Source organism: Lampris incognitus, chromosome 9 (assembly GCF_029633865.1).
Source record: "Lampris incognitus isolate fLamInc1 chromosome 9, fLamInc1.hap2, whole genome shotgun sequence".
Classification (NCBI taxonomy): domain Eukaryota; kingdom Metazoa; phylum Chordata; class Actinopteri; order Lampriformes; family Lampridae; genus Lampris; species Lampris incognitus.
Genome location: NC_079219.1, coordinates 52993678 through 53017416, shown reverse-complemented (window position 1 = coordinate 53017416; position 23739 = coordinate 52993678). Strand labels below are relative to the sequence as shown.

At 46.1% G+C, this 23739-nt stretch overlaps 1 protein-coding gene across 1 annotated transcript in view; it reads left to right on the top strand.

Annotated features, from left to right (window-relative positions):
* Positions 1 to 23459, top strand: part of tax1bp1b (Tax1 (human T-cell leukemia virus type I) binding protein 1b) — a 36068-nt gene extending 12609 nt beyond the window's left edge. The window contains exons 3-18 of the mRNA XM_056285601.1: positions 1775 to 1877; positions 2421 to 2611; positions 2818 to 2976; positions 6160 to 6308; positions 9784 to 9874; positions 14421 to 14606; positions 15205 to 15456; positions 16400 to 16570; positions 16683 to 16755; positions 17494 to 17612; positions 18172 to 18297; positions 18985 to 19071; positions 19815 to 20013; positions 20957 to 21114; positions 21816 to 21901; positions 22312 to 23459. Coding sequence (XP_056141576.1) covers positions 1775 to 1877; positions 2421 to 2611; positions 2818 to 2976; positions 6160 to 6308; positions 9784 to 9874; positions 14421 to 14606; positions 15205 to 15456; positions 16400 to 16570; positions 16683 to 16755; positions 17494 to 17612; positions 18172 to 18297; positions 18985 to 19071; positions 19815 to 20013; positions 20957 to 21114; positions 21816 to 21901; positions 22312 to 22510 — 2349 coding nt within the window. The 3' untranslated portion in view covers positions 22511 to 23459. The remainder of the gene's footprint in view (positions 1 to 1774; positions 1878 to 2420; positions 2612 to 2817; positions 2977 to 6159; positions 6309 to 9783; positions 9875 to 14420; positions 14607 to 15204; positions 15457 to 16399; positions 16571 to 16682; positions 16756 to 17493; positions 17613 to 18171; positions 18298 to 18984; positions 19072 to 19814; positions 20014 to 20956; positions 21115 to 21815; positions 21902 to 22311) is intronic.
* The last annotated feature ends 280 nt before the right edge of the window (positions 23460 to 23739 follow it).

The window sequence follows — 23739 nt, the reverse complement described above, 5'->3', positions numbered from 1 at the left end:
ATGAGCTTGGAATGCGGCTATGTAAAGCAGCAGTGAAATTTGCTCCTCTCCTGATTAAAAAGATCAGGTAATTTGCAATTTATTTTCGAATTTATGGTCCCAATTAATAATAATTGTGTAAACCTAACATTAGCCACAAAAGTACAAATTACACACCTATTCCTGCCAAATTGAACAAAACCCAACTAGGGTCCAGCCATCTATTTATCATCAATGGATGGGGCGGCAGGTTCCTGTTTGAACACGGACAAACGCAGCCTTTGGCCCTTTGATGTTGGAACATTTACCATAAGGCGTGATGTGAGCTGTTCTAAGCTTCGCCGAGGAGTGTTGTCGGGACAGGTTGCCGGTGCGGCCCGGGAGGAGGCAAACGCGGCTTTATAATTAACCTGTCGCACAGCACAGCCTCTCTATGTGATTCATGAATGCCTTGCTCATGAATTTATGCACTCCTGACTGGCACATAGACAGTAGACTGACTACCTGCTGCAGAAACGCTGCTACCAGCCGTCATCCGCTCTCCTGCAGAAGCACGACTGTTGGAAAGCTGGTAGAACATTTCATTTCGGTTTTAGTTTTGCTCCGGTGGGAATCTGAGATTAATCATTGATGACTGTGCGATTACTCCTGCAGCGTTTAGTTGGTTTGGAGATATTCTGTCTTGGAGGTTGAAGCTGTACTGTCTCACGCTGTTACCTCAGAGACCAGTCCATTGAGATCCCCCAAGAATAAAACCTCCTGCTTCGGCCATGTGACTGAAGGTTTTTATGGCCGCTTTATGTAGGCTTCTCCTGGTAGTTACCTGCACTGCACAACCCTCTTGTCTAAAGTCAAAGAGTTCCTCTTAGAGTTTTCACCCACTGCTACCTCCGCGGCTCTAATGAGTAGAGCGGTGAAGGCTAGCCTTCAGTAATGACGCTCACTAACTAGGCACATGTTTTAATTGCTTCCTGTGCTTTTACTGCTGGGAGCTGGAACTCTCTCCTGGTAACAACCAGGGGCTTTGGGAGCAGCAGCCCCTCTCTATCTCTGGCTCTGATGAACACTCACATCGTTGTAACAGGAGGCTGTTAGTACACCGGTGAGAAAAAGAGCTGCTTAAGATAGTCAGCAAAGGTTGCATACATCAAAAGCCACATCTGCTGCAAAGCGCAAAAAAATAATCCTGCACAGGTCTGAATGTAATCTAGTCGCGTGGCTATTCAAAATTCACTAAGCAAATTCACCAAGCACAGAAAGACTCGTCTGTTTCAAACAGTGTTGTGGTGGAGGCCCCATGTAATGGGCTGGTTGAACCAGGCTTGTTTTGGATGCATGTGTGTGCCTAAGCGTGCACGCAGAGAAACCCAGCCAACTTGATGTGACTCTGATTTTGTTTGACAGTTTTATGGCACTAGGCTGAAGTTATGGATGTATTTTCTGTACTACCACCCCTCCCTCCATCAGCCATCATTTAACAACACATAAAATATATATAATTACATTTTGGTTTTCATTTTGAAGTTGCCTATGTATAAAATTTTCACCTATTTTCCTCTTCCTGTCTGAAGTGAGTTGTAGCCGCTTTTCAGGATTTGGGCTTGTTCACGGTGAGGGCTGGCCACATGCATGTGGCCACCAGAAGTCGGACCAGCTTGCAGAAATGGTTCCCTTTTTTTTGTCAGGAGTAATTCCAAAGCAATGAGTTGGACTTATTACTTCAATGTTATTATCCTACATTGATGTGGAGAGATCACGGGCTTGAATGGAATTCCCCACATTTACTGTCTTGCAGGTCGGTTGGAGCACGGCAAGGGACTATTACACATTCTTGTGGTCTCCTCTCCCTGAGAACTACGTGGAAGGCACCGCAGTCAATAGATCTGTGGTGTTCCAGGGTAAGATTGGATCATAGCTTCACATAACTCTGTCACCTTTTCAGTAACCACATGTCAGAGGACTCTTCAGAGGACCGTTAAGCCTTTACATCCAAACAGCGAACACAGTTAAGTGCGAAACTATCCAGAGAGTTTGGTTTTAACGAGGCGGTATCACTGTATCTTTATAATTTTTTTGTTTTATGAGGTATTATTTTTATACTGTATGCTCTGGTGTATACTGCGGAGAGTGACAAGGAAGACTGGAGAAAGGGAGAGGCGTTTGACAAAGCTTTTTAGATTTAAAACCGCGACTTTGTAAATACACAATTGTGTTCCCCAGCTCGGAGAGTCGTAAACGCACAACCGTTTTTTTTTTTTGTACTTGTTTCAGGTTACAGCTTGAAAATGAGGTAGTGGTTTTGGATAAGCCGAGAGGTAAAGTTGAGGGCTAAGGTCCTAAATTGTCTTTAGTTTGTTGGTTAGGGTTGGAGATACTTTGATCCTTGCTTGTGTGCGACGCCGGACCACCAGCTCAATTAAGATTCCCCCCCCCCCCTCCAGGATACTATGTGCCCAATGACGATGGAGAGTTTTACCAGTTCTGCTACGTGACCCACAAAGGGGAGATCCGGGGGGCCAGCACACCGTTCCAGTTTCGTGCCAGCAGCCCCTCTGAGGATGAACTGCTAACCGTGGAGGATGAATGCAACTCCGACATCCTGGTGGTCACTACCAAGGCCGGCTTCCTGGAGGTACCGAATACCCGTAGAGCTGTCAAACACATCCACATCAAGAAATCTCTTCATCCATTTGAAGCCGTATCAGTATGATGTCATAATGACATACTTGTAAAAACACATGTTGGAATAAGTGATAAGTATTATTAAGTGATCAGTAATTGAGTATCAAACAACTGCAATTTTTTACAACTCCCTTTCCAAATTCCCTTTCTACACAGCAAAAGATGGAAGAGGCCCAAAGAGAGAAGGAGGAGCTGGCCAAAAACATGGCCATCCTTCAACAGGAGAAGGAGCAGCTGGAGGCGGAGAAGGAGAGCCTGCAGAAGGAGTTAGTGCAGGAGAAGGAGGCGTGTGCCCAACTGAGACAAGAGAACCAAGTGAGCAGAGGACAGAACGGCAGTTTTTACAACGGCAGATTAAAAAAACAGAGGCGAAGGGAAGGAAAACAAACATTTAACTGGGATTGGACAGGTTTCTTTAAAAACTTAAGAGATTTAGTGAATAACATCAACATGCTCCAATTGAATTTTTTTTTCAAATGTGTAATTGGAATTGGTGGTAAATTAGCAACAGATATTGTCAAAAAAAAATTAAAAATACATTTGCATCGGCAAATAGACAAACCTGAGGTTGTATGCACAAAACGGTTCAGGGGACGAGGCTGTTGTGTTATTGCAGCTGATCAATGGTGAGTTTTGCATTTGGCCACGTAGTCTCTCAGCACCCCCTAGTGTGAGCCCAAGTGACATTCCCCAGTCTGAACCGTCATCGAAACTCGCCCAAAGAATAAATCAAACTGACAGCAGTGGATGTCTGTATTATCAACAGTTGTTAATCGGGTTTTGTTATCTTTTTTTAATAGCATTACAATAATACTATTAACCAAAAACCGTGTCAATGATTACTCATATGAATGTTATGTACCATAAATCTGCTGAGCTTTAAAAGAGCTCTGAGCCGAAAACACGATTACAGATTTTATGGCTGTTAATTTTATGGCTATACTTTTATATGATTTTTTTTATGAAGTGCGAAAAAAAATGATTCCAAAATTCTTCCTATAAACATACTGGAGAAAAAAAATCCAAATATCCTTTGCCGTGTAGCTACCACAGTACTGTCTGAGAAACAAAAACTCGGCTTCATCGAAGTGGGGGAAAAAAAAGGTTTATTTCCTGTCAGAGTTGCGTCCTGAAACGAAAGAATTTATTGTTAGTAGGTGTGCTGTACATAAGAGCTGCAGAGAATGGGAAGATTTCCCATGGAAACTTTCATTATTCCCGGATCTTAATGGACTTGGTCATCTAAATCTATAAAGCTCTAGATTGGTTCTAACAAATTATCGAGTAGTTAATAGTAACAGTTCTGATAGCAGAAGAAGTATGATAGTAAAAACAAACAACTAAACAAATCACTACATGTAGTCTGAAGTGTATTGGGATGTATAAAGGTGTACATATTTATGTGTACTGTATTCATTTGATACAGGGCCTCTGATCACAAAACACTTTCTTTAATGGACTGTGGAAGAAATGTGTGCCTTTGTGTCACAACTCTTTGCAAAGCGCACATTAATCAAAGAAATGTTAATTACAAATATTTGAGTTCATGTTTTAGAGAACCTGGCCAAAAAGAAGCGCCATTATTTTTGAAGTAAAATTTATCCTGCAGACTTTAGTCTTAAGCAATCCAGACAGTGATGGAATATGTGTTTTAAAGCATCTTTAAACTCCTAAAATTAACAAAATGAAATCGGGTTTAAATCGGGGTTGGCGAGCGGTGATTACGATCCCTAGTTAGAAGTCCTTCGATCCTTTTCCATTTCCGCTGTATGGGAATATCTCCCACATAGTTTCCCAAATACCTTCCAAGATAGTAAGAGAGTTGTAAAAGTGAAACGCTGCCGTGTCTGGGTCCAGGCGATGCTCTATGCAAATAACTTAAGGAGTATGTTCACATGAAGACTGATGCTGATTACAGGGAGAAGTCAGTTAAAGGCAATATTTCGATTAAAGGGTTCAAATGGTTTTGAAATCGGGATTTCTTTAAAACCCAGGCTTACATGGAGTCTTTTAATAACCGGTCTAAGGTATGTCAGCTCTTCCAATACTTTCTGTTCTCACTGCCTCGTGGCACCAACGCTCCTCAAACTGTTGCAAAATGAGCATCGGCGTTGTAATCAATCGCTTTCGCCGTAGGCTTCGCCATGTGCACGGGTTAAACAGCAAACAACTTCATCAACTTAAATCACAAGCGAATGAAAAATAAAAAAATGGAGCATTAATAGGATCAGAAAGGCAACATGGGTAAATATTTTTGTCGGTGTTATGTCAAGTTAATAAGCTCACTCCACAGACACAATTGGCTGTATCTCCGGGTGGGAAGCCAGATGTGGGTGTGTGTCCTGGTCGCTGCACTAGCGCCTCCTCTGGTCAGTCGGGGCGCCTGTTATGGGGGAGAGGGGGACTGGGGGGAATAGCATGATCCTCCCACATGCTACATCCGCCTGATGAAACTCCTCACTGTCAGGTGAAAAGAAGCGGCTGGTGACTCCATGTGTATCGGAGGAGGCACGTGGTAGTCTGCAGCCCTCCCTGGATCGGCAGAGGGGGTGGAGCAGCCACCGGGACGGCTTGGAAGAGTGGGGTAATTGGCCGGACATAACTGGGGAGAAAAAGGGGGGGGGTTGAAATAAAACAAATAAACCAACAAACAAACAAAAATAATAATAAGCTCACTCCAGTCACATCTGATATTCTTTACTTGAGTTGAAAGTGTGAAATCTTCACTAAAGTTAAGATTTTTTTATTCATCTTTTTTGTACTAAGAAACGAAAACCTCGGGTTCGTGTGTGAACAAAGCTGGAGTCAGTCATCCGTGATAGTCGTATCAGCAATTTGGTGACTCAAGGAACAGTAACATTTACTAAAACATTACCAAACAGCAATAGTGGGGACAGAAGTCATTAGATGCCCATACTGAGATGCTTTAACAGGAGCAAATGAACCAATCACAGCAAGGGTAACCGTGACTTGTACACAGCAGGCAGTTGTGTTAAGCAGGAGATGTATTTGTAAATCAGTAAGCATATATATATAGAGAGAGAGAGAGAGAGAGAGAGAGAGAGAGAGAGAGAGAGAGAGAGAGAGAGAGAGAGAGAGAGAGAGAGGCTCCAGCATCCCCGCGATCCTGACAGCAGGATAAGCAGTTTGGATAATGAATGGATGGATATATATGGACAAACTTAGAAATGAGAGTTTCGTTCAGTCTGCACAGAGACAATTGATGAATATAAATAATGCTAGCGTTACAGATGTGGTAGGCGTCCTTCACGAACGGGGAACAAGACAAAAGGTACTGTCATGTGTGAACAAGCGTTATCCGTAAATTAAATGATATAGATTGAAGCTGTATGTGTGACTGGGGAAAACCGCCACTGATGCGGAAAATCAATTCCGACAGTGTTCCAGAATGTTGCCGGAAGCCGGCCACCCGTTCATGAAGTGTCCTTTTCCTTCTGCGCTTTAGTCCCACAAAATGTCTGTGCCTTTATCCCCCAGGAGGTGCAGAGTTCATCCCAGGCCCTGCAGGAGGAGCGGGAGGAGGTAAAAAGGAGGCTTGAGGAGGCCACCGCCAAGATCTTGCAGCTGGAGGAGGACCTGATCGGGGTGACCCAGAAGGGCCTGCAGAAGGAAACCGAGCTTGACAGGTGAGTTCAGAGTGGAGGCAGTTGGAGGTAGACGTGTCAAGGTGGGGTTGTTTTCCCGGTTGTGTATAGCAAAGGAGCAACGTCAGCGTTATTAGCTTCACACAGTCACTGTTGTTATTTTAAAGTCTTAAACATGAAAGTGTATATTATTGCTCCATTGCTGATGTTATGTAACTGGGTCAGATAAGTAAAAACACCCCGAATTACACCTAAGTTGGTGTGATCACTCATCCACCATAGCATGAAACAGTTGGTGTTACTATCCAGCCATGGGATAGTACTTGTTAGACTCAAACTACAGTGTCATTCAAGCAGATGTGTTTCCAGACTTCTGGGTGCAACGTGATAGCAGAGGACATGGTTCCAAAGCAAAATGCTACTCCTTACGTTTGACAAGACTTTGGCTTTAGTCCCAACAATGACGGTGAACTTGAAATAGTGGATGAGGGGATCTTAAAATTTGTCTGCGAAAGGTAGTCCTGGCAGCACATGAAATTTTTACAGGCATATCTGATTACACCACCGTACTTAACAACCCCTTCTAGTGGTAAAAACAGTAATAACTGAGAGGCGGTAGGGTAGTGTAGCGGTCTATTCCGTTGCCTACCAACACGGGGCTCACCGGTTCGAATCCCCGTGTTACCTCCGGCTTGGTCGGGCGTCCCTACAGACACAATTGGCCATGTCTGCGAGTGGGAAGCCGGATGTGGGTATGTGTCCTGGTCGCTGCACTAACGCCTCCTCTGGTGGGTCGGGGCACCTGTTCGGGGGAGGAGGGGAACTGGGAGGAATAGCATGATCCTCCCACGCGCTACATCCCCGTGGCGAAACTCCTCACTGTCAGGTGAAAAGAAGGGGCCGGTGAGTCCACATGTATCGGAGGAGACATGTGGTGGTCTGCAGCCCTCCCCGGATCGGCAGAGGGGGTTGAGCAGCGACGGCTCAGAAGAGTGTGGTAATTGGCTGGACACGATTGGGGAGAAAAAAAGGGGGGGAGGGACCGTAATACTGGTTATCAATAGTATTAAATGTTGGTATACACTGGTGTAAAAACCCTATTTGCCCTATTTGGAGGTATGAGGTGGTAGATAAGTTGTGTGCTTTCAAAGAGGCTGTTTACACCTGGCACAGCTGGACAGCTCTAAGTACGTCAGTTCACACCTGGCATTACAGTGCATCTCCCACTTCCCTGCTCTATATGCAAACAAACACGTCCAGCAGAGCGAGGGAGGCGTGGTTTAGCCTCGGCTACCAGCAGAGCGAGGGAGGCGTGGTTTAGCTTCGGCTGCCAGCAGAGCAGGGGAAGCGTGGCTCATGGGGGGCAGACACGATAAGGAGGCTGATTAGTGATCAGTCTCAGGTGATAAGGGGAGCGACATGGTTTAGCCTCGGCTACCAGCAGAGCGAGGGAGGCGTGGTTTAGCCTCGGCTACCAGCAGAGCGAGGGAGGCGTGGTTTAGCCTCGAATACCAGCAGAGCGAGGGAGGCGTGGTTTAGCCTCGGCTACCAGCAGAGCGAGGGAGGCGTGGTTTAGCCTCGAATACCAGCAGAGCAAGGGAGGCGTGGTTTAGCCTCGGCTACCAGCAGAGCGAGGGAGGCGTGGTTTAGCCTCGGCTACCAGCAGAGCGAGGGAGGCGTGGTTTAGCCTCGGCTGCCAGCAGAGCGAGGGAGGCGTGGTTTAGCCTCGGCTACCAGCAGAGCGAGGGAGGCGTGGTTTAGCCTCGGCTACCAGCAGAGCGAGGGAGGCGTGGTTTAGCCTCGGCTGCCAGCAGAGCGAGGGAGGCGTGGTTTAGCTTCGGCTGCCAGCAGAGCAGGGGAAGCGTGGCTCATGGGGGGCAGACACGATAAGGAGGCTGATTAGTGATCAGTCTCAGGTGATAAGGGGAGCGACATGGTTTAGCCTCAGCTACCAGCAGAGCAAGGGAGGCGTGGTTTAGCCTCGGCTACCAGCAGAGCGAGGGAGGCGTGGTTTAGCCTCGAATACCAGCAGAGCGAGGGAGGCGTGGTTTAGCCTCGGCTACCAGCAGAGCGAGGGAGGCGTGGTTTAGCCTCGAATACCAGCAGAGCGAGGGAGGCGTGGTTTAGCCTCGGCTACCAGCAGAGCGAGGGAGGTGTGGTTTAGCCTCGGCTGCCAGCAGAGCGGGGGAGGCGTGGCTCTTGGGGGGGGGGGCAGACACGATAAGGAGACTGATTAGTGATCAGCTTCAGGTGATTCAAACTAACAACCTGGCCTCGTATACTACAGTTAAGCTGGGTTCTGGGCAAAACACGGGGCTGAAGGGAGATGGAGATAAGGGGAGCGACACGCTCCAAAAGGAGAAAGCGAGGAAACGACCCCGGCACCAGAGCGCACCACCCCGTGCGAGTGAACAAATGAAAGGCATTATTTAATAAAGCCCATGTTAATCACCTAAAACCGTGTCCACCTGCATCTCGAACCCTCCCCATAGCATAGACGGGTCACAATTGCGTAAATAAACATGTTAACATGTAGTAGTAGTAGTAGTAGTAGTAGTACAGAAACGCAAGGAGAGAGAAGTTGGAAGCAACATCATTTAACAAAATGAGACAGCCTTGCTCACTCGAGTGTCATTTTAATGTGCTGTCATGTTGTCATACAAAATTTAATGTGCTCTTAAAGAAATAAAATAGGTCATCCAAGTAGTGTGGCGGTCTATTCCATTGCCTGCCAACATGGGGATCGCCAGTTTGAATCCCCGTGTTACCGCAGCGACCGGGATGGCTCGGAAAAATGGGGTAATTGGCTGGATACAATTGGGGAGAAAAGGGGGGGATTGAGTGAATTAGGAGCGTCAGCATCATCGATTGTTTGCCCTCCTTCATTTTGTATCCAAAATACACAGGAAACGTCGAAACTCATTCCTAAAACTCGCTATGTGGGAAAATGTAAACGTCTGAACACTCGAGTTTGTAATTCTTAACCCGAACCCCGTCAGGCTCGACCCAGTCATGTCGGCTCCGGCTCACATTATTAAATTATTCCAGTGGGTTTGAGCTGGTCGGGCTCTGCTGCTGCGATGGATAAACGGACTTGAACCTGAAGTTGAATTTGAATGTACAAGCGGGTGAGGGCCCTTCCACAGTTGTGGGTCTGATGTGTGTCAGAAATTACAGACAAGGCAAACAAACAAACAAACAAACAAACAACCAACCAAACAAACCCAGAGGAGGCTTTGGTGACCGCAGAGGACATCAGTTGACTAGGCGGTCCCTCAGCACGGCCTGGGACACGTGTGTGTTTACATGTCAAATGCATTGTGGACAAGTGTCCTAGGCCACCTCCGAACGTGGCCCGAGCCGTCGGCTCCCAAGATGCATTTGGGTGCCTTCACACCTGTACTAACAGCTGTCCAATTGTGATCGGATCACACAAGAGGTGCGTTAACGCCGGGTGTAAAGAGCCTCAAAGATGATGCAATAGGTGACTGACCACTGCAATGGCCTGTTCCTTTAGCCTCAAGGACAGAGTGAAGAAGCTGACTGCGGAGAAGGAGGCCCTGGACTCCCACCTGAAGAACGAGAGAGACGAAAAGGAACTGTACAAGGTAAACCTCACAGCATTCTCTGTACATTGCACATTTGTCCTTGTATAAATGGTACAAATTTAAGTTACTTTACATTTACCAGGGATGGGGAAATGAATAGTTTTGATTTTAGTTGTGCTCCCCTTGAAGTTATTTTTTCAAGTTTGACCCATGTATCGTAAACAGATGATGAATTTAATATACAAATGCAGGGTTCATTAAGCAACAGCTAGACAGTTTCTCTCACATTCTACCCCCCAAATCACTACTACTACTACTACTTACTTTCGGCTGCTCCCGTTAAGGGTCACCACAGCGGATCATCCGTTTTCATCTCTTCCTGTCTTCTGCATCTTCCTCTGTCACACCAGCTACCTGCTTGTCTTCCCTCACCACATCCATAAACCTCCGCTTTGGCCTTCCTCTTTTCCTCTTCCCTGGCAGCTCCATATTCAGCATCCTTCCCCCAATATACCCAGCATCTCTCCTCCACACATGTCCAAACCATCTCAATCCTGCCTCTCTTGCTTTGTCTCCAACCCATCCAACCTGAGCTGTCCCTCTGATATACTCGTTCCTAATCCTGTCCTTCTTCGTCACTCCCAGTGAAATCCTGAATCAGATGTGAACAGTTTTATCTGTGGAGCAGCAACTGTCTTCACAACCAAGTGTAGTGATAAATGTTCGGCCAATAGTGGATTTGTAAAGGCCCATATATTAACGATAGTTTGGAGCACGAAAAAGCTGATCAGTTAATCAGCCGATTACCCCCCCCCAAAAAAACACATGAATAATTTGTCACACACAGATATGTGGGGAAAATTATACTGCAGTTGTTTTGTTAAGATTACTGTTCGAATAAAACCTTTCAGATAAAGTGGCGTTTTTGAAAGTTAGAAACAAATGGTTATCATCATAGAAGCTTCCTAGGTAATTAGGCCTGTATTTGGGGAAAAAATGCAAAACCACTATGGGCCTCATTCATCAGTCGTTCGTACGTCCAAATCTGTTCTTACACACCCATGGGATTTCTTTAGTGCTCAAGATTGTCTGACAGTCTGAAGTAAACCATCCATCAAGCCATTATCTGCACCGCTTATCCTGCTCCCAGAGTCGCGGGGATGCTGGGGCCTATTCCAGCAGTCATTGGGCAGCAGGCGGGGGACACACCCTGGACAGGCTGCCAGCCATCAGGGCCCACATACACACACACACACACACACACACACACACACACACACACTCATACGTAGGGACAATTTAGTATGGCCAATTCACCTGACCTACATGTCTTTGGACTGTGGGAGGAAACCACAGGCACAGGGAGAACATGCAAACTCCACACTGAGGATGACCCGGGACGACCCACCAAGGTTGGACTACCCCGGGGCTCGAACCCAGGACCTTCTTGCTGTGAGGCAACCGTGCTAACCACTGCACCACCGTGCCACCTCTGAAGCAAACCCTGATGGTTATTTGTAATTCTTTCCCTCTAACATCTATTGTCTACTTCTTGCAAAGACCCATCACCCAGCCTCGCAAAGACATCAGCGTGAGCCTGTTGGTGTCTAAATTCAGGGGTTACCCAGGTTCTACACAGGTCTCTGAGACAAACTTCAGGGCTAAAGAATTTCATGGGTGTGTAAGAACTTTTTTTTTCCTCGGATTTTTTCACGGTTTTGCTCCCCAATTGTACTCGGCCAATTACCCTACTGTTCCGAGCCATCTCGGTCACTGTTCCGCCCCCTCTGCCGATCCGGGGAGGGCTGCAGACTACCACATCCCTCCTCCGATACATGTGGAGTCGCCAGCCGCTTCTTTTCACTTGGCAGCGAGAAGTTTCACCAGGGGGACGTAGTGCATGGGAGGGTCATGCCATCCCCCCCCCCCCCCGAACAGGCGCCCCCTCCTCCCCAACCGACCAGAGGAGGTGCTAGTGCAGTGATCAGGACACACAACCACATCCGGCTTCCCACCTGCAGACACGGCCAGTTGTTTCAGTAGGGACACCCGCCCAAGCCGGAGGTAACACTGGGATTCAAACCAGCGATCCCCCTGTTGGTAGGCAACAGAGTAGACTGCCACGCTACCCGGACGCCCGTGTAAGAACAAATTTGTACGTACAAAGAAAGACAGATGAATGAGGCCCATTATAATTCAGCAGACACAACTCAAGTACCATCAAAGAAGCTGCCATAATCTACTTCTACTACCATAGTATTACTACTACATAATACTACTACCATAATAATCTCATTTAAAAAGGGAATCACCCCCCAACATCAGTCAGAGATGGTGTTGTCATGCTTGACGTGCTTTACTTAGCCTAGTTGACTAATTTTGACCGCGCCGTTTTTAGTAAGCCAGTTTCTTTGTCCCACCGAATTTAATCATTAGTAAGAGAATGTCCTGTAGCATGATTTCATGGATTACATCGCTGGTAACAGAACGTCCTGGTGTGTGATTCAGTGGATTGCATTGCTGGATTAATGAGCTGTTCTGTGGCTTATGGCTGGCCAGGATGACTTCTCTTGCTTTGCGTGTCCCGGTGTCAGGATCCTAAAGTGTGCGATTTCATTTCATGAATGGGTCTCATGAGTGAACGTGGCTGGATTATTTGGAAGAGAAGGGCAAACTGGTATGTAACGTAACAGTTGAACGGTTACTTTTCCTCCCTGTCTTGTATCATGGACAAGGAGCTGATGTAGTGTTGCGTTATATATTCAAGAGACAACTTTTATGGGGAGAAATAAACTGGAAACGGGTCAGATATGCCTTGAATGGTCATCCTCGCTATAAAATCGGCAGTTCCTGTGTTTACCCCGTGACCACTAAGGTTTAGCCCACATTTCCTTACCCTATTGCCAGAATAATGTGTTGAAGGTTTCTTCATGGAGTGGAGAATTGTTTTCTGAAAAAGATGATCTCTGATGAGGTCTACATTGAAAAACATAACTGAAATTCTGTTGGGCATTTAAGGTTGCCCCTCTCCTGGTCTCATGAAATCAGTGAAGTAAGAGTGATATTAAATGGGGTCGCACACAATATATCTTCAGCAAAAGTGGCCCTCAAATGATCAGATATGGCTGTTGGCCCATACTTGTATAGGCTTGCCCTTACGGCTAGCCAAATTCTAACAACCATGCCTAGTAGCAAAACAGAGACTGCATGCTTTCAGCAGAGCAGCAGTTATCTTCACTCTAATTCATTAATAATATCAAACTATGGGCGTCCGGGTACCGTAGCAGTCTATTCCGTTGCCTACCAACATGGGGATCGGCGGTTCGAATCCCCGTGTTACCTCCAGTTTGGTCGGGTGTCCCTACAGACACAATTGGCCATGTCTGCGGGTGGGTAGCCAGATGTCGGTATGTGTCCTGGTCGCTGCACTAGCACCTCCGCTGGTCGGTCGGGGCACCTGTTCAAGGGGGAGGGGGGAATAGCGTGATCCTCCCATGCGCCACGTCCCCGTGGTGAAACTCCTCACTGTCAGGTGAAGAGAAGCAGCTGGCGACTCCACGTGTGTCGGAGGAGGCACGTGGTAGTCTGCTGCCCTCCCCGGATCGGCAGAGGGGGTGAAGCAGCGACCGGGATGGCTTGGAAGAGTGGGGTAATTGGCCAGGTACAATGGGGGGGGGGGGGCAATAAATAAATAAATAGATAGATAATATACTATAACCAACAACCTTATCATGCTCATAATTTACAAATAAAGCTGTCTTATATAAAGCTAACTTTCATTTAAATATAAATGATCTCAGGTAGACCATGACAGTAGCTCGTGTAAAACGGTGATGTGCACCCCCACGTGGCCGCTGGAGGCTGCGCAGCCATTGGCCAGTATTGGAGCCGAGTGCCGCCGATCCCGATAGTTTGTAAAACGTCCTATCGGTGCCGATTAATCGGCCGACCTCGAGTAGCGATATCCTCGAAAGGGGTTAAACATAGCTGTTTTGTTAAGATCCCTAGCGATTCGACATTCGTTTCATTGTCTTCCCCTAAAGTTTCTGTTTTTCTCTTTTTACTGCCGTGATTATTGTGCATACTGGGGCTCGTATACTTAGTCTAAACAGGGCATGCCTTATTATGTCTTCTTCTGGCCTGTCTGCTGTTTACGTCTTTGTTGTGGCGGGCACAACTCAGGAACTGGGAGTGGTGTGCAGCGTCGCCACAGAAACCAAGCCAAAAACTCCATACCTAATTTAACACGCACCATCACAGTGGGTCTCCAGCAGGAGGAGCGACTTTACGGGCCTACCTCAATGTCTGTTTTGTAATTAAGGTCATGCGACATTTATTTTAATAGTCATATGCTGTTTGGTGCATAATCGTGATTGGCACTGAATAAACGAGGCAAAAACCTAATGACCCTGTGTATTGTGTCTTGGTGTGTGTGGGCATGCATGTGTGCATGCCTCTTTCTGCCTGTCGGTGTGTCCATCTGTCTATCTGACTATCGTGTGTGTGTGTGTGTGTGTGTGTGTGTGTGTGTGTGTGTGTGTGTGTGTGTGTGTGTGTGTGTGTGCATGTGTGCATGTTTATATCTGTGTGTGTGTTTGTGCGCCAGATTCACCTGAAGAACCGTGAGCTGGAGAACACTAAGCTGAGCGCGGAGCTGCAGATGCTGAAGTCCGTGGACGTGAACAAGGAGAACACCATTGCCCAGTTTAAGGAGGAGGTGGGACGCCTCCAGGCCTGCCTCACCCAAACGGAGAAACAGCACAGAGAGATCTTGGCCAAAGTTTCCCCCTTGGTACACACACGGATTTTATTTGAACAAAAACACACAAATCCCATCATGTGTATAGATTATTCATGTGTTGTACTTTTACTCAATGCATCTTTTATATATTGTTTGTCCGTGTTTTACTTTTTTATCAGATACAAAGAATTTTAAAATCTAGTAGTTTTTGAAAACTGCAATACTGCTATGTTACTACTACTGCTGCTGCTATTACTATGAGTTATAATGATGTCATTATTATTAGTAGTAGTAGTAGAACTGCAGTTTTTAAAAATTATAATCACTGTTGCTATGACTACAGCTACTACTTTCACTTCATCAGATGTAAAGCACTTTACACACACACACACACACACACACACACACACACACACACACACACACATACACGATGATGATGATAATGAAGATGTTGATTTAGTTACCATGGAAATTATGGCTGGACTATCTTTGACAGCTTTCAGTCCAAGTCGATCCAGCCCTTCAGTGACCTCCCTGCACCATATGCATTGGATCCCTTCTATGAATATTTCACAGAATTTGCATCTTTACTCTCTCTGTCCTCACCGTCATATATTCCCCTGTCCCTCCTGTTTGTGTCTGGCAGGGAGACATGAAGGCCCTGAAGGAGCAACTGCGACAGAAGGAGGAACAGCTCCAGGCCACCCAGCAGCAGTCCTCTATGCTGGCTGCAGAGCTGAGGGACGCTTCCAGCGCTCGTGACCGCAGCATGTCCGACCTCTACCGCATGAAGCTGGAAGCAGACGCCCTGCGCCAAGCCAAAGCTGATGCTCAGGCCCAGTGTGCCCGCCTCGAGCTCCTGGTGGAACAGATGAAGGCAGAGGCCAAGCAGGAAGCGGTAAGGACACAAGTTGTTTTACACTGAGAGGAGTTCTTTAAAATTAGTATATATAGAGAGAGATTCTGTGTGTCGGGTTATCTAGAAGAAGTATGCTAACCTCAAGGGTAGTACCCAGCCAACGTGGTTGAGTGTGGTTTCCACACAGCAAGATCTGGGTTTGATCCTTTTCTGTGTGGAGTTGGCATATTCTGCACATGTTCGCTTCAGTTTCTCTCAGGTACTTTTGGTTCCCTTTGACAATCTGAAGACATTCAGATCAGGTTTATTAAAGAATGTGTGTCCAGCAGTGGACTGGTGTCCTGTCTGGGATATCTTCCCACCTTGGGCCCAATACCAGCCGGCAAAGGTTTGAGCCCCCCTGTGATCCTGAAAAGCAAGTGTAGAGAACAAATGAGAAACGGCAAGACACTCGTACAAATACGGAAGATAAAATATTGGAATTAATGGTGTCACTGTCTTGGTGCAAGTTACAGTTTACAGCATTTTCTATGGTTTGGTCCCAGTCATTCAGTTGACAGGCTTTACCTTTTTGTTCCCATGATGCATTGCGTCCCTGAAAGGCACAGTTTCTCTCTGGATTCCATTTTTGGTCCCAGAACTGTGTCGCATTAGGCTACCCATATGCCACGCACTCAACGGGCTGAACTTCCTTCATGGGAGACGGAGATTCATTTGAGTGTGTTCATTTTAAAACTGCATCTGAGACTTTACTCTTTACTACCATCATAAATATAGAGGGCCTAAATGATCAGTCAGAGTCATTAGGAGTAATATATTGGCTAAGCCTTTACCTTGGTCACTCCAGGAAGCATTTGGACCAAAGCCATGTCAGAAAAAGCCTCCTATAATGCTGAAGAGTTATTGATATTTAAGTTATAATCTCAGCCTTTATTATTAAGCACACTAGAAGACCAGACGTAATACTGCTCTGTGTCTGCAGGCCAAGGTGGAGGAAGAGGCTGCCGGCGACCTTGCCGCTTTGGCTGAGCTGCAGAGAGAAGTGGAGGACCTGAAGCTCCGGCTACACATGGCAGCAGAACACTACAAGGAAAAGTACAAGGAATGTCAGCGGCTGCAAAGACAAGTGGTGAAGCTCTGTGAACAGCAAGGGGTGAGTACCACCAGTTATTAGCCTGCAGATACACACATAAACACGCATCATGCAAAAGTGTATTATCGTTATTCAAGTTCATTTTCATCCTCCCATCACCACTTGTGTTTAGGACCAGAAGAAAACAGCTGCAGCAGAGGCTGTGGCAGTCCCTGCATCAGGAAGCCCAGACACATCTGTGCCAGGTACCTATATCTAACTACGCTATCATGGCATTCTCAGCTTAACACTAGAACCAGGATTTCACGCCTACCTAAAATGACCATGGGCCGTCAAAATGACCGCCGGTTTTTAAACTCTATATTCTGTCAAGATAAATACCCAGTTGAGATATTAGTGCATTACATATGTTAGTAGTTAGTGGTCTGTTAAGAAACGACTGACACCAAAATTAAAATTTTAATAACGTTAATACTATTTTTCAAACAATTTCAAATGGCCGCTGTCCAATGCCTGTAAATACCGCAATGCCTCGGTGGGTAGTCATGGTGTGTCTGAAACGGCGTCTGTAACCAGACATGTTGGAAATAATCAAAAATCAAGTTTAGACTATTACTCTGCACCGGAGAATGCTAGTGTGTTTCTAGGACAGAGCAATAAACTTCGTGATGCGACTAACACATGTCATAAATAGTGACATAACGCGCACAATGATGCGAAAATTACGAGCTGTCTTTCTGACGGCTCATGGTCATTTTAGGTAGATCTTATCATAACTTTTTTGTGCAGTTGATCTAAACTCATTTTAATGCAAATATATGCAATTTTAGGAGCACTCATGGAGCGGCGGGTCTATCTTTTTTCCACAAGGTTATTAAACTGTTAAAATCCAAAATGGCGGCCTTGGTCATTCTATTATTGTTAAAAAGCCGCTTTGCTTTTTAGAAAAACCTTAACTTTCAGCCTTCATTTTGTCTTTGCAGGGAGTCCAGGTGCTGCCGACCCAGTGCTGGAAGCCATCATCCAGGAAAAGCTGAAAGGCATTAGCAGAGAGGCATCTGACAGGAGCGACAAGTACAGGAAATGCAAACAGTTGCTAAGCGTAAGAAACTCTGAAACTCTCAAGTGCTTTTGTCGATGCTGACTACTCCAAAAGTCAGTCAGGCAAACATCCTTGTGGAAAACTGCTCTTTGCTGTAAAAAGTGTTGTCTCAGCTTTTTTATAGAGGGGGCGGCGCAGTGGCGTCGTGGTCAATACTGTTGCTTCACAGTAGGAGGGTTGTGGGTTCGATCTCAGCCCTTCTGTGTGGAGTTTACATGTTCTCCCCATGTTCTTGTGGGTTTCCTCCAGGCACTCTGAATTCTTTCCACAGTCGAAAGACATTCATAGTAGGTTTAATTGGAGACGCACAATTGCTTATGGCCAATTATTTTATTCATAAATAGGACTGTGTGTGTGGGCGCTGTGATGGTTTGGTGTGATGGATTGGACAGGATGTCTCTCTGTCCTCTATTGAGTCTGTGCTGGTGTAGACTCCAGCCCCCAGCAGCCTTGAATTAGATTTAGCTACCGTGGACAATGAACGAAAAGGGAACTCGGGCTAGAATAAACTACGATTCTCAAGACAGGGTTGGTTTATGTTTTTCTGTCTGTTCTTCAGGAAGAGAAGGAGCGCAGCTGCATGTTTGCTGACGAACTGGCCAAGATGGAGGTGAAGCTGAAGGAGCAGCTCAAAGCCAATGAGAACCTGAAGCTCCAGCTGGTGGCGGAAGAGGACCGCTACAAGGTGAGTGCAGGACACAAGAGACCGTCCAGGGCCATGTTCTGGATCCGCTGTTCTCTACCCAAGCAGAACTCTTTGCCCAGAGCCTACGCTTGGAAGTCTTTATGGCTCCGCGTGGCTGGTCTAGCCCAGGAACCCAACCTTTGATGCTACCTCTGCAGTCGAACGCAATCCCTCTGACACTGTTGTTTATGGGCAGGCCCCGCTCAGAGAAAGCAACTTTTACTGCTGTTTATGTCGGGCTTAGGAGACGAGAGACTCCTGGCTCTGAAGAGATCTCTCCGTTTCCCTGGTTTAATGCTGTACTTGGCTCACGTCAGAGGGATATTTGCTTTAGCCTCCCATAGAAATTCAAACAGATTGTTTTGCTTTGAGCTGTTCTGTAGATAAATTAGTCTTTAGCAAAAAGCGAAGCCTTTTATGGCTACAGTCAATTAATGCTACCCATTGAGAGTTGGAGTACTTCATTTATGCACTTTTAAAGCCGATCCATACATTTACTGTGGTACTTGTCCTGAATGTTTAGGATGTCAACTATTTCAGAGTTGAAAATATTTCCTAATTATTGATTCTTTTTTTTTTTTTAATTGTGTGAGTGAGCCCATCCTTCTAACTTGTGTGTGTGTGTGTGTGTGTGTGTGTGTGTGTGTGTGTGTGTGTGTGTGCGTGCCATTTTGTTTGTCGCCACAGAGCCAGCTGGCTGAGAAGGGTCGAGAGCTGAGGGAGCTGAAGGACACACTTGCACTGCTGGTGAAAGAAAAGGAAAAACTGGAGGGGGTTTGTGACAGCTTTCATTTTCTCCTTTATAGACTTCTTCCTCTCTAAAAATGCCCTAAAAAAGCTGCCGTTCCCCAGCCATTTTCCCTCTCCAATCTGGTGTGGGTTTAGCGTGTCTCTCTAATTGGTGAAGCAAAGTAAATGAGTTCTGATTTTCCATTCCATTACTTTGGACCACAGCTAGGTCCACGCTGACCCACAAAGACTGCTTCGATGTATTGCCACGGCAACCGAGAGGAGCAAAATGACCCAATTTGGGGTTTAGACTGTAAATTAAATTGGCGCCTGCAACTTAAACGTCAATAAAACACAGTCTCCCACTCTCTTTGAAAACGAGTGAGTTTCTTTTTTAATGAAGATGTAATTAAGCTGTTTGTGCGAGCAAAGTGGAGAGCAGGCAATTCAAAGCTCAAGACTTGCTGTGTGATTGCAAGGAGTGATGCATTGTCTGACTGGAAAGCCTTGGCAGCGTTGAGGAGATAGGGCCACTTAGAGTTCCTCAAGACACAGGCTAATGCATACAGTAGTGTATATACAGAGCCAGTTCAGGAAAAAAATACTGGGACCCAGTTGCATGCGCACCACTTACCTGTTAGGAAATCCTGCTATGATGTCATAGAAATGTTTTGCATATTAAACATGATCGAAGGAACCAGAAGAACTTGCTTGCCGTGATCTTGGTTATGATAAGCATTCTTTTAATAATGAATTACACTTGAATTTCTGTTGTTACCCTTCCGCAGGAGATCCAGAAGGGCCAAAGCAGGAAGGGGGATGAGGGGCCGACTGAGAAACCCAGCCTCGAGGGCATCCAGTCCAGCACTCCAGTGTTTTTACAGTACCCTGTCCCCTATGCCCAGGATGCCCCCACCCCTCTGCTGGTCTCCCAGAGCCCCTCTGAGCTGCATTATGGGAACCCATACTCCACATCAGATGCAAAAGGTAGGTCTCCCTGAGAGTAACACCGGTTTGCCCAGTTTCTACTCAGAATTTTCCAGGGATAATTTTCTGGAACTTCTTGCAAATAAGTCGACACTGGTTGACAATCGGTCCATTAGTCAGTTTGTCGAAACCCACTTTGCATTGTGTGTGACATCAAAATGCAATGCAAGGAGAGAAAAGTTGAACCTTTATGAATACGTTATGTATACATTAGCTAAGAGAGCATGTGTGTGAAAGGGATGAGTAATGACTCTTGTTGAGGGTAAGAACGCACCATGTGTGTTGTGATGGCAGTGCTGGGGCAAGATAAGGAGCCTACATTAATGAAAAGAGCAGTGGGGTTGGGGTTGACTCGTTTGATGTGAATCCTGATGGGGTTATGAATGGGTGCATGTCTGGGTGTTTACTAAACCTTTAATAGATCAGCTGGAGTCCCACTGAGACTGTCCTTTCTAAGGGAGACCTGGCCAAAAAAAAAGATTGTGTTGCACTGTCAGCCAGAAATGAGATTTAAAAAAGAAATGAGATTTAAGTGACTGAATTTCAGAATCAGAATCAGAAACACCCCAGCCCACAGCAGTGCAACACAAAGACAAAAACACATCCAAAAACAACAAAAACACATGTATCCAAACTAACACATATATCTAAACTAAATTTTAAAAAAAAATCACTGTCCAGGAGAACGAACGCCAGCCAGGATGACTGTTGGAACTGCCAGTCTCCATGGGCTAGCAGTTAGCTTAGCCTGCCCCGCTTCCGCATCCTGTCAGACCACCCTCGGTGTTTCCTCTTTGGGCGCAGCTCCGGTCAGGGCCATGGTTCTTGGGCCCACAGCAGACCAAGCTCCCCCAGCCAGATACCTTCGACACACCTCCCCGCATTCCACACAACATTTACATTTAATTTACACTACATGTCCGTCTGATGTCCTCTTTTATAGACGAAGAGGATGAGGAGTTCTCAGATGACCAGCTGCTCAGGCTGCCCCCTGTGGGCCCACCCTCCTGGGACAGCAACGTGGTGTGTATCCAGCCATCCCGCAATCTCAGCCGGCCCGACGGCCTGGAGGAGTCCGAGGAACAGAGGAACAACAACAACGTAAGTCCAACTGCTGTGGCGCTGCTTACATCCATCACCACCCGGGGAACCTGCTCCTTTTTTATGAAGGTCTCCGTGGGGGCTGCACGTACCGTTTTCTCAGTTGAGAAGGTTTGAATCCCTGCCTTTACTGTGTCGCAATTTTTTTGTTTGACAAGAACTGAAATTTTATTAAACCAAGACTGCCTCCTCTCCTCATGTGAAAGGGGCTGTGTGTAATTTCTACCTGCATGCTAACAGACAAAATAAGCAAATGGACAAAACAAGCAGATAGAAATGAAGTGGGTACTTGGCACATTTGCTTGCGTCTGCCATGTTTGAATGGCCTCGGCACAAATCAGTTTGCTGCAATCGCTGGGTAGTTTGTGGAGGACCGTGAATATGAGCCGAGTGTTTTCGGTGGGAGCGGGATGACAAAACAAGGACCAAAACACTCAGTTGGTCCCGGCTCCCGTGATTTTTAAACGCAGAAATGAGGGAAGTGGGGGAGGTGTGAGTTGTCTGCTTTGCTTCATTCACGAAGACTCAGCAAACCCCTACTGATATTTAATAGTCATCAGGAAAGCCAAAATATGACACATCGCACCTTTTTAACTGGTTGCTGGATGTGTGTTAGTTGTAGGGGAAGACGGCTCTTTGCCACGGAAGCAGCTGGCGTTTGATGGTTTTTTGAACTTCTATTTTTGTCGTTGTTTTTGCAGGGCAACGGCGCTGAGCAGCCTACAGCGACTGAAGCCCACAGCCCGCTCGTGAATGAAGGGCAAACTGCCTTTTGCTTTGAACCCAGGTAACATATCCTCCCAAGCACACACCCTCGTAAATGGTCTCCCTCCATCCCTCCATCCTCCAGGTTTTGTTGCACAGCCTGTGTAGTTTTCTAAACCTGTGCATTGTAACATGTGTAATGTGTTTGTTCTGCTGTAACACCCCCCTCCCCCTCCCCTATCCCCTGTCCTGGTGTTGGTATTAGTATCCCCAGCGGGCCACCCACATTGACACAGACAGATGCTGTTTATTAACCCACACCCCTGGTTTGCCAACATCATCAACCAACTGCTTATTAACACTACTGCTCTCTCTCGCCTTTTTTTTCTTTCACCTCCACCACTTTGCCGGTCTCTCTCTCTCTCTCTCTCTCTCTCTCTCTCTCTCTCTCTCTCTCTCTCTCTCTCTCTCTCTCCCCCTCTCCATGTGCAGCATGGATATGAAACGCTGCCCCCTGTGCGAGGTCATCTTCCCGCCAAACTACGACCAGACAAAGTTCGAGGAGCATGTGGAGAGTCACTGGAAGGTCTGCCCCATGTGCAGTGAGCAGTTCCCTCTGGACTGCGACCAGAAGATCTTCGAGAACCACGTGCTCACGCACTTCAGCGGCGGCGCGCCCAGCTTTGATTAGACGCACGAGACGTTGGCGGCTCCACCCACTTCCTGTCACCGCTCAACGAAACCACTCAGCAGTCTTTTTTTGGGGGGGGTTTTCCCGCATGTAACTGTGTGACGATCCACACTTTGGGACTATTATTAATTAACAATAATTTCAACGTAGGGAGATTCTTTATGGGTGGTGTGTGTGGTGCTTTTAAACAATGATTATTTTGTTCCAGCTCTGTGTGAATCCCAGGGCCACTGAATCTATCCTGCAAATCAGAGAATGTTATTTTTAGAGAGATTCCCTTCACTTGGATGGGGGGGGTGAGACTATTTCTGTAATTTTTCTTCAAGTTGGCTCTCGCAGACCCATTTGAACACTAGGCAGAGCGAATCAGGGAGAGCGACAGCAGGTGTTTGTTTACCAGACTTCTATATGAACCCCATCCAGCCGGACGCTGGCCCGCCTGTGAGCGACGTCACGTGAGTCAGCTGTCCTATCCTTTTTAAAAAAAGAAGCAGCTTTACGCAGCCAGCGAGAAATAATTATTTCTGTGATCATCAAGAAATGATAATACCGTTAAAATCATCTATGAGAAAACTATATTGAAGCGAGTGTTTGTGGACGCCTTTAACGTGTGTGTGCAACCGAGAGTTGTGTCTTATGTCGAGTGTTAGGTTTGATTTTTCTCATTGTTTAACAGAGCTGTCTGACTAAAACAACTTTTACCATTAGCTAAATAGTGCATGTCAGCCTTAGTTAGGTTTATTTTCCTCTCATAAGTTATTCCAGTCATTCAGATGTTTTAATTTTAGTGAGTACCATGTATCGAATACGACAGAATAAAATGTTTGGAAGTGATTTCCTATCAAACGATATGTGGAGTTCAATAATTGCGACAGCAGATCTTGAGGCACATGTCAAGATGCCCTTTTTTTATTCTAAATGTAATAAAATTTTACATGAAGCAGCTTTATTTTGGAAAAAGAAGAGTTCACCATTAGTTTCCAAAACAACCTCTGGTGTTGTCTTTACCTTATACACGTTTAAAGTAATGTTTCTTTTATCCACAAACATATGAAAATATAATTTAATGAACTCAACACATAACAATACATTCACTGTACACAATATATCAAATACTAACCCTCCATTACTGGCAGTACAATACTGTCACGATTCAATTCTATGGACTGTAGCGCCATGACAACACAGACATCCATGCAGTAAAGATGTTTTATTCAGTGGGTCACTGA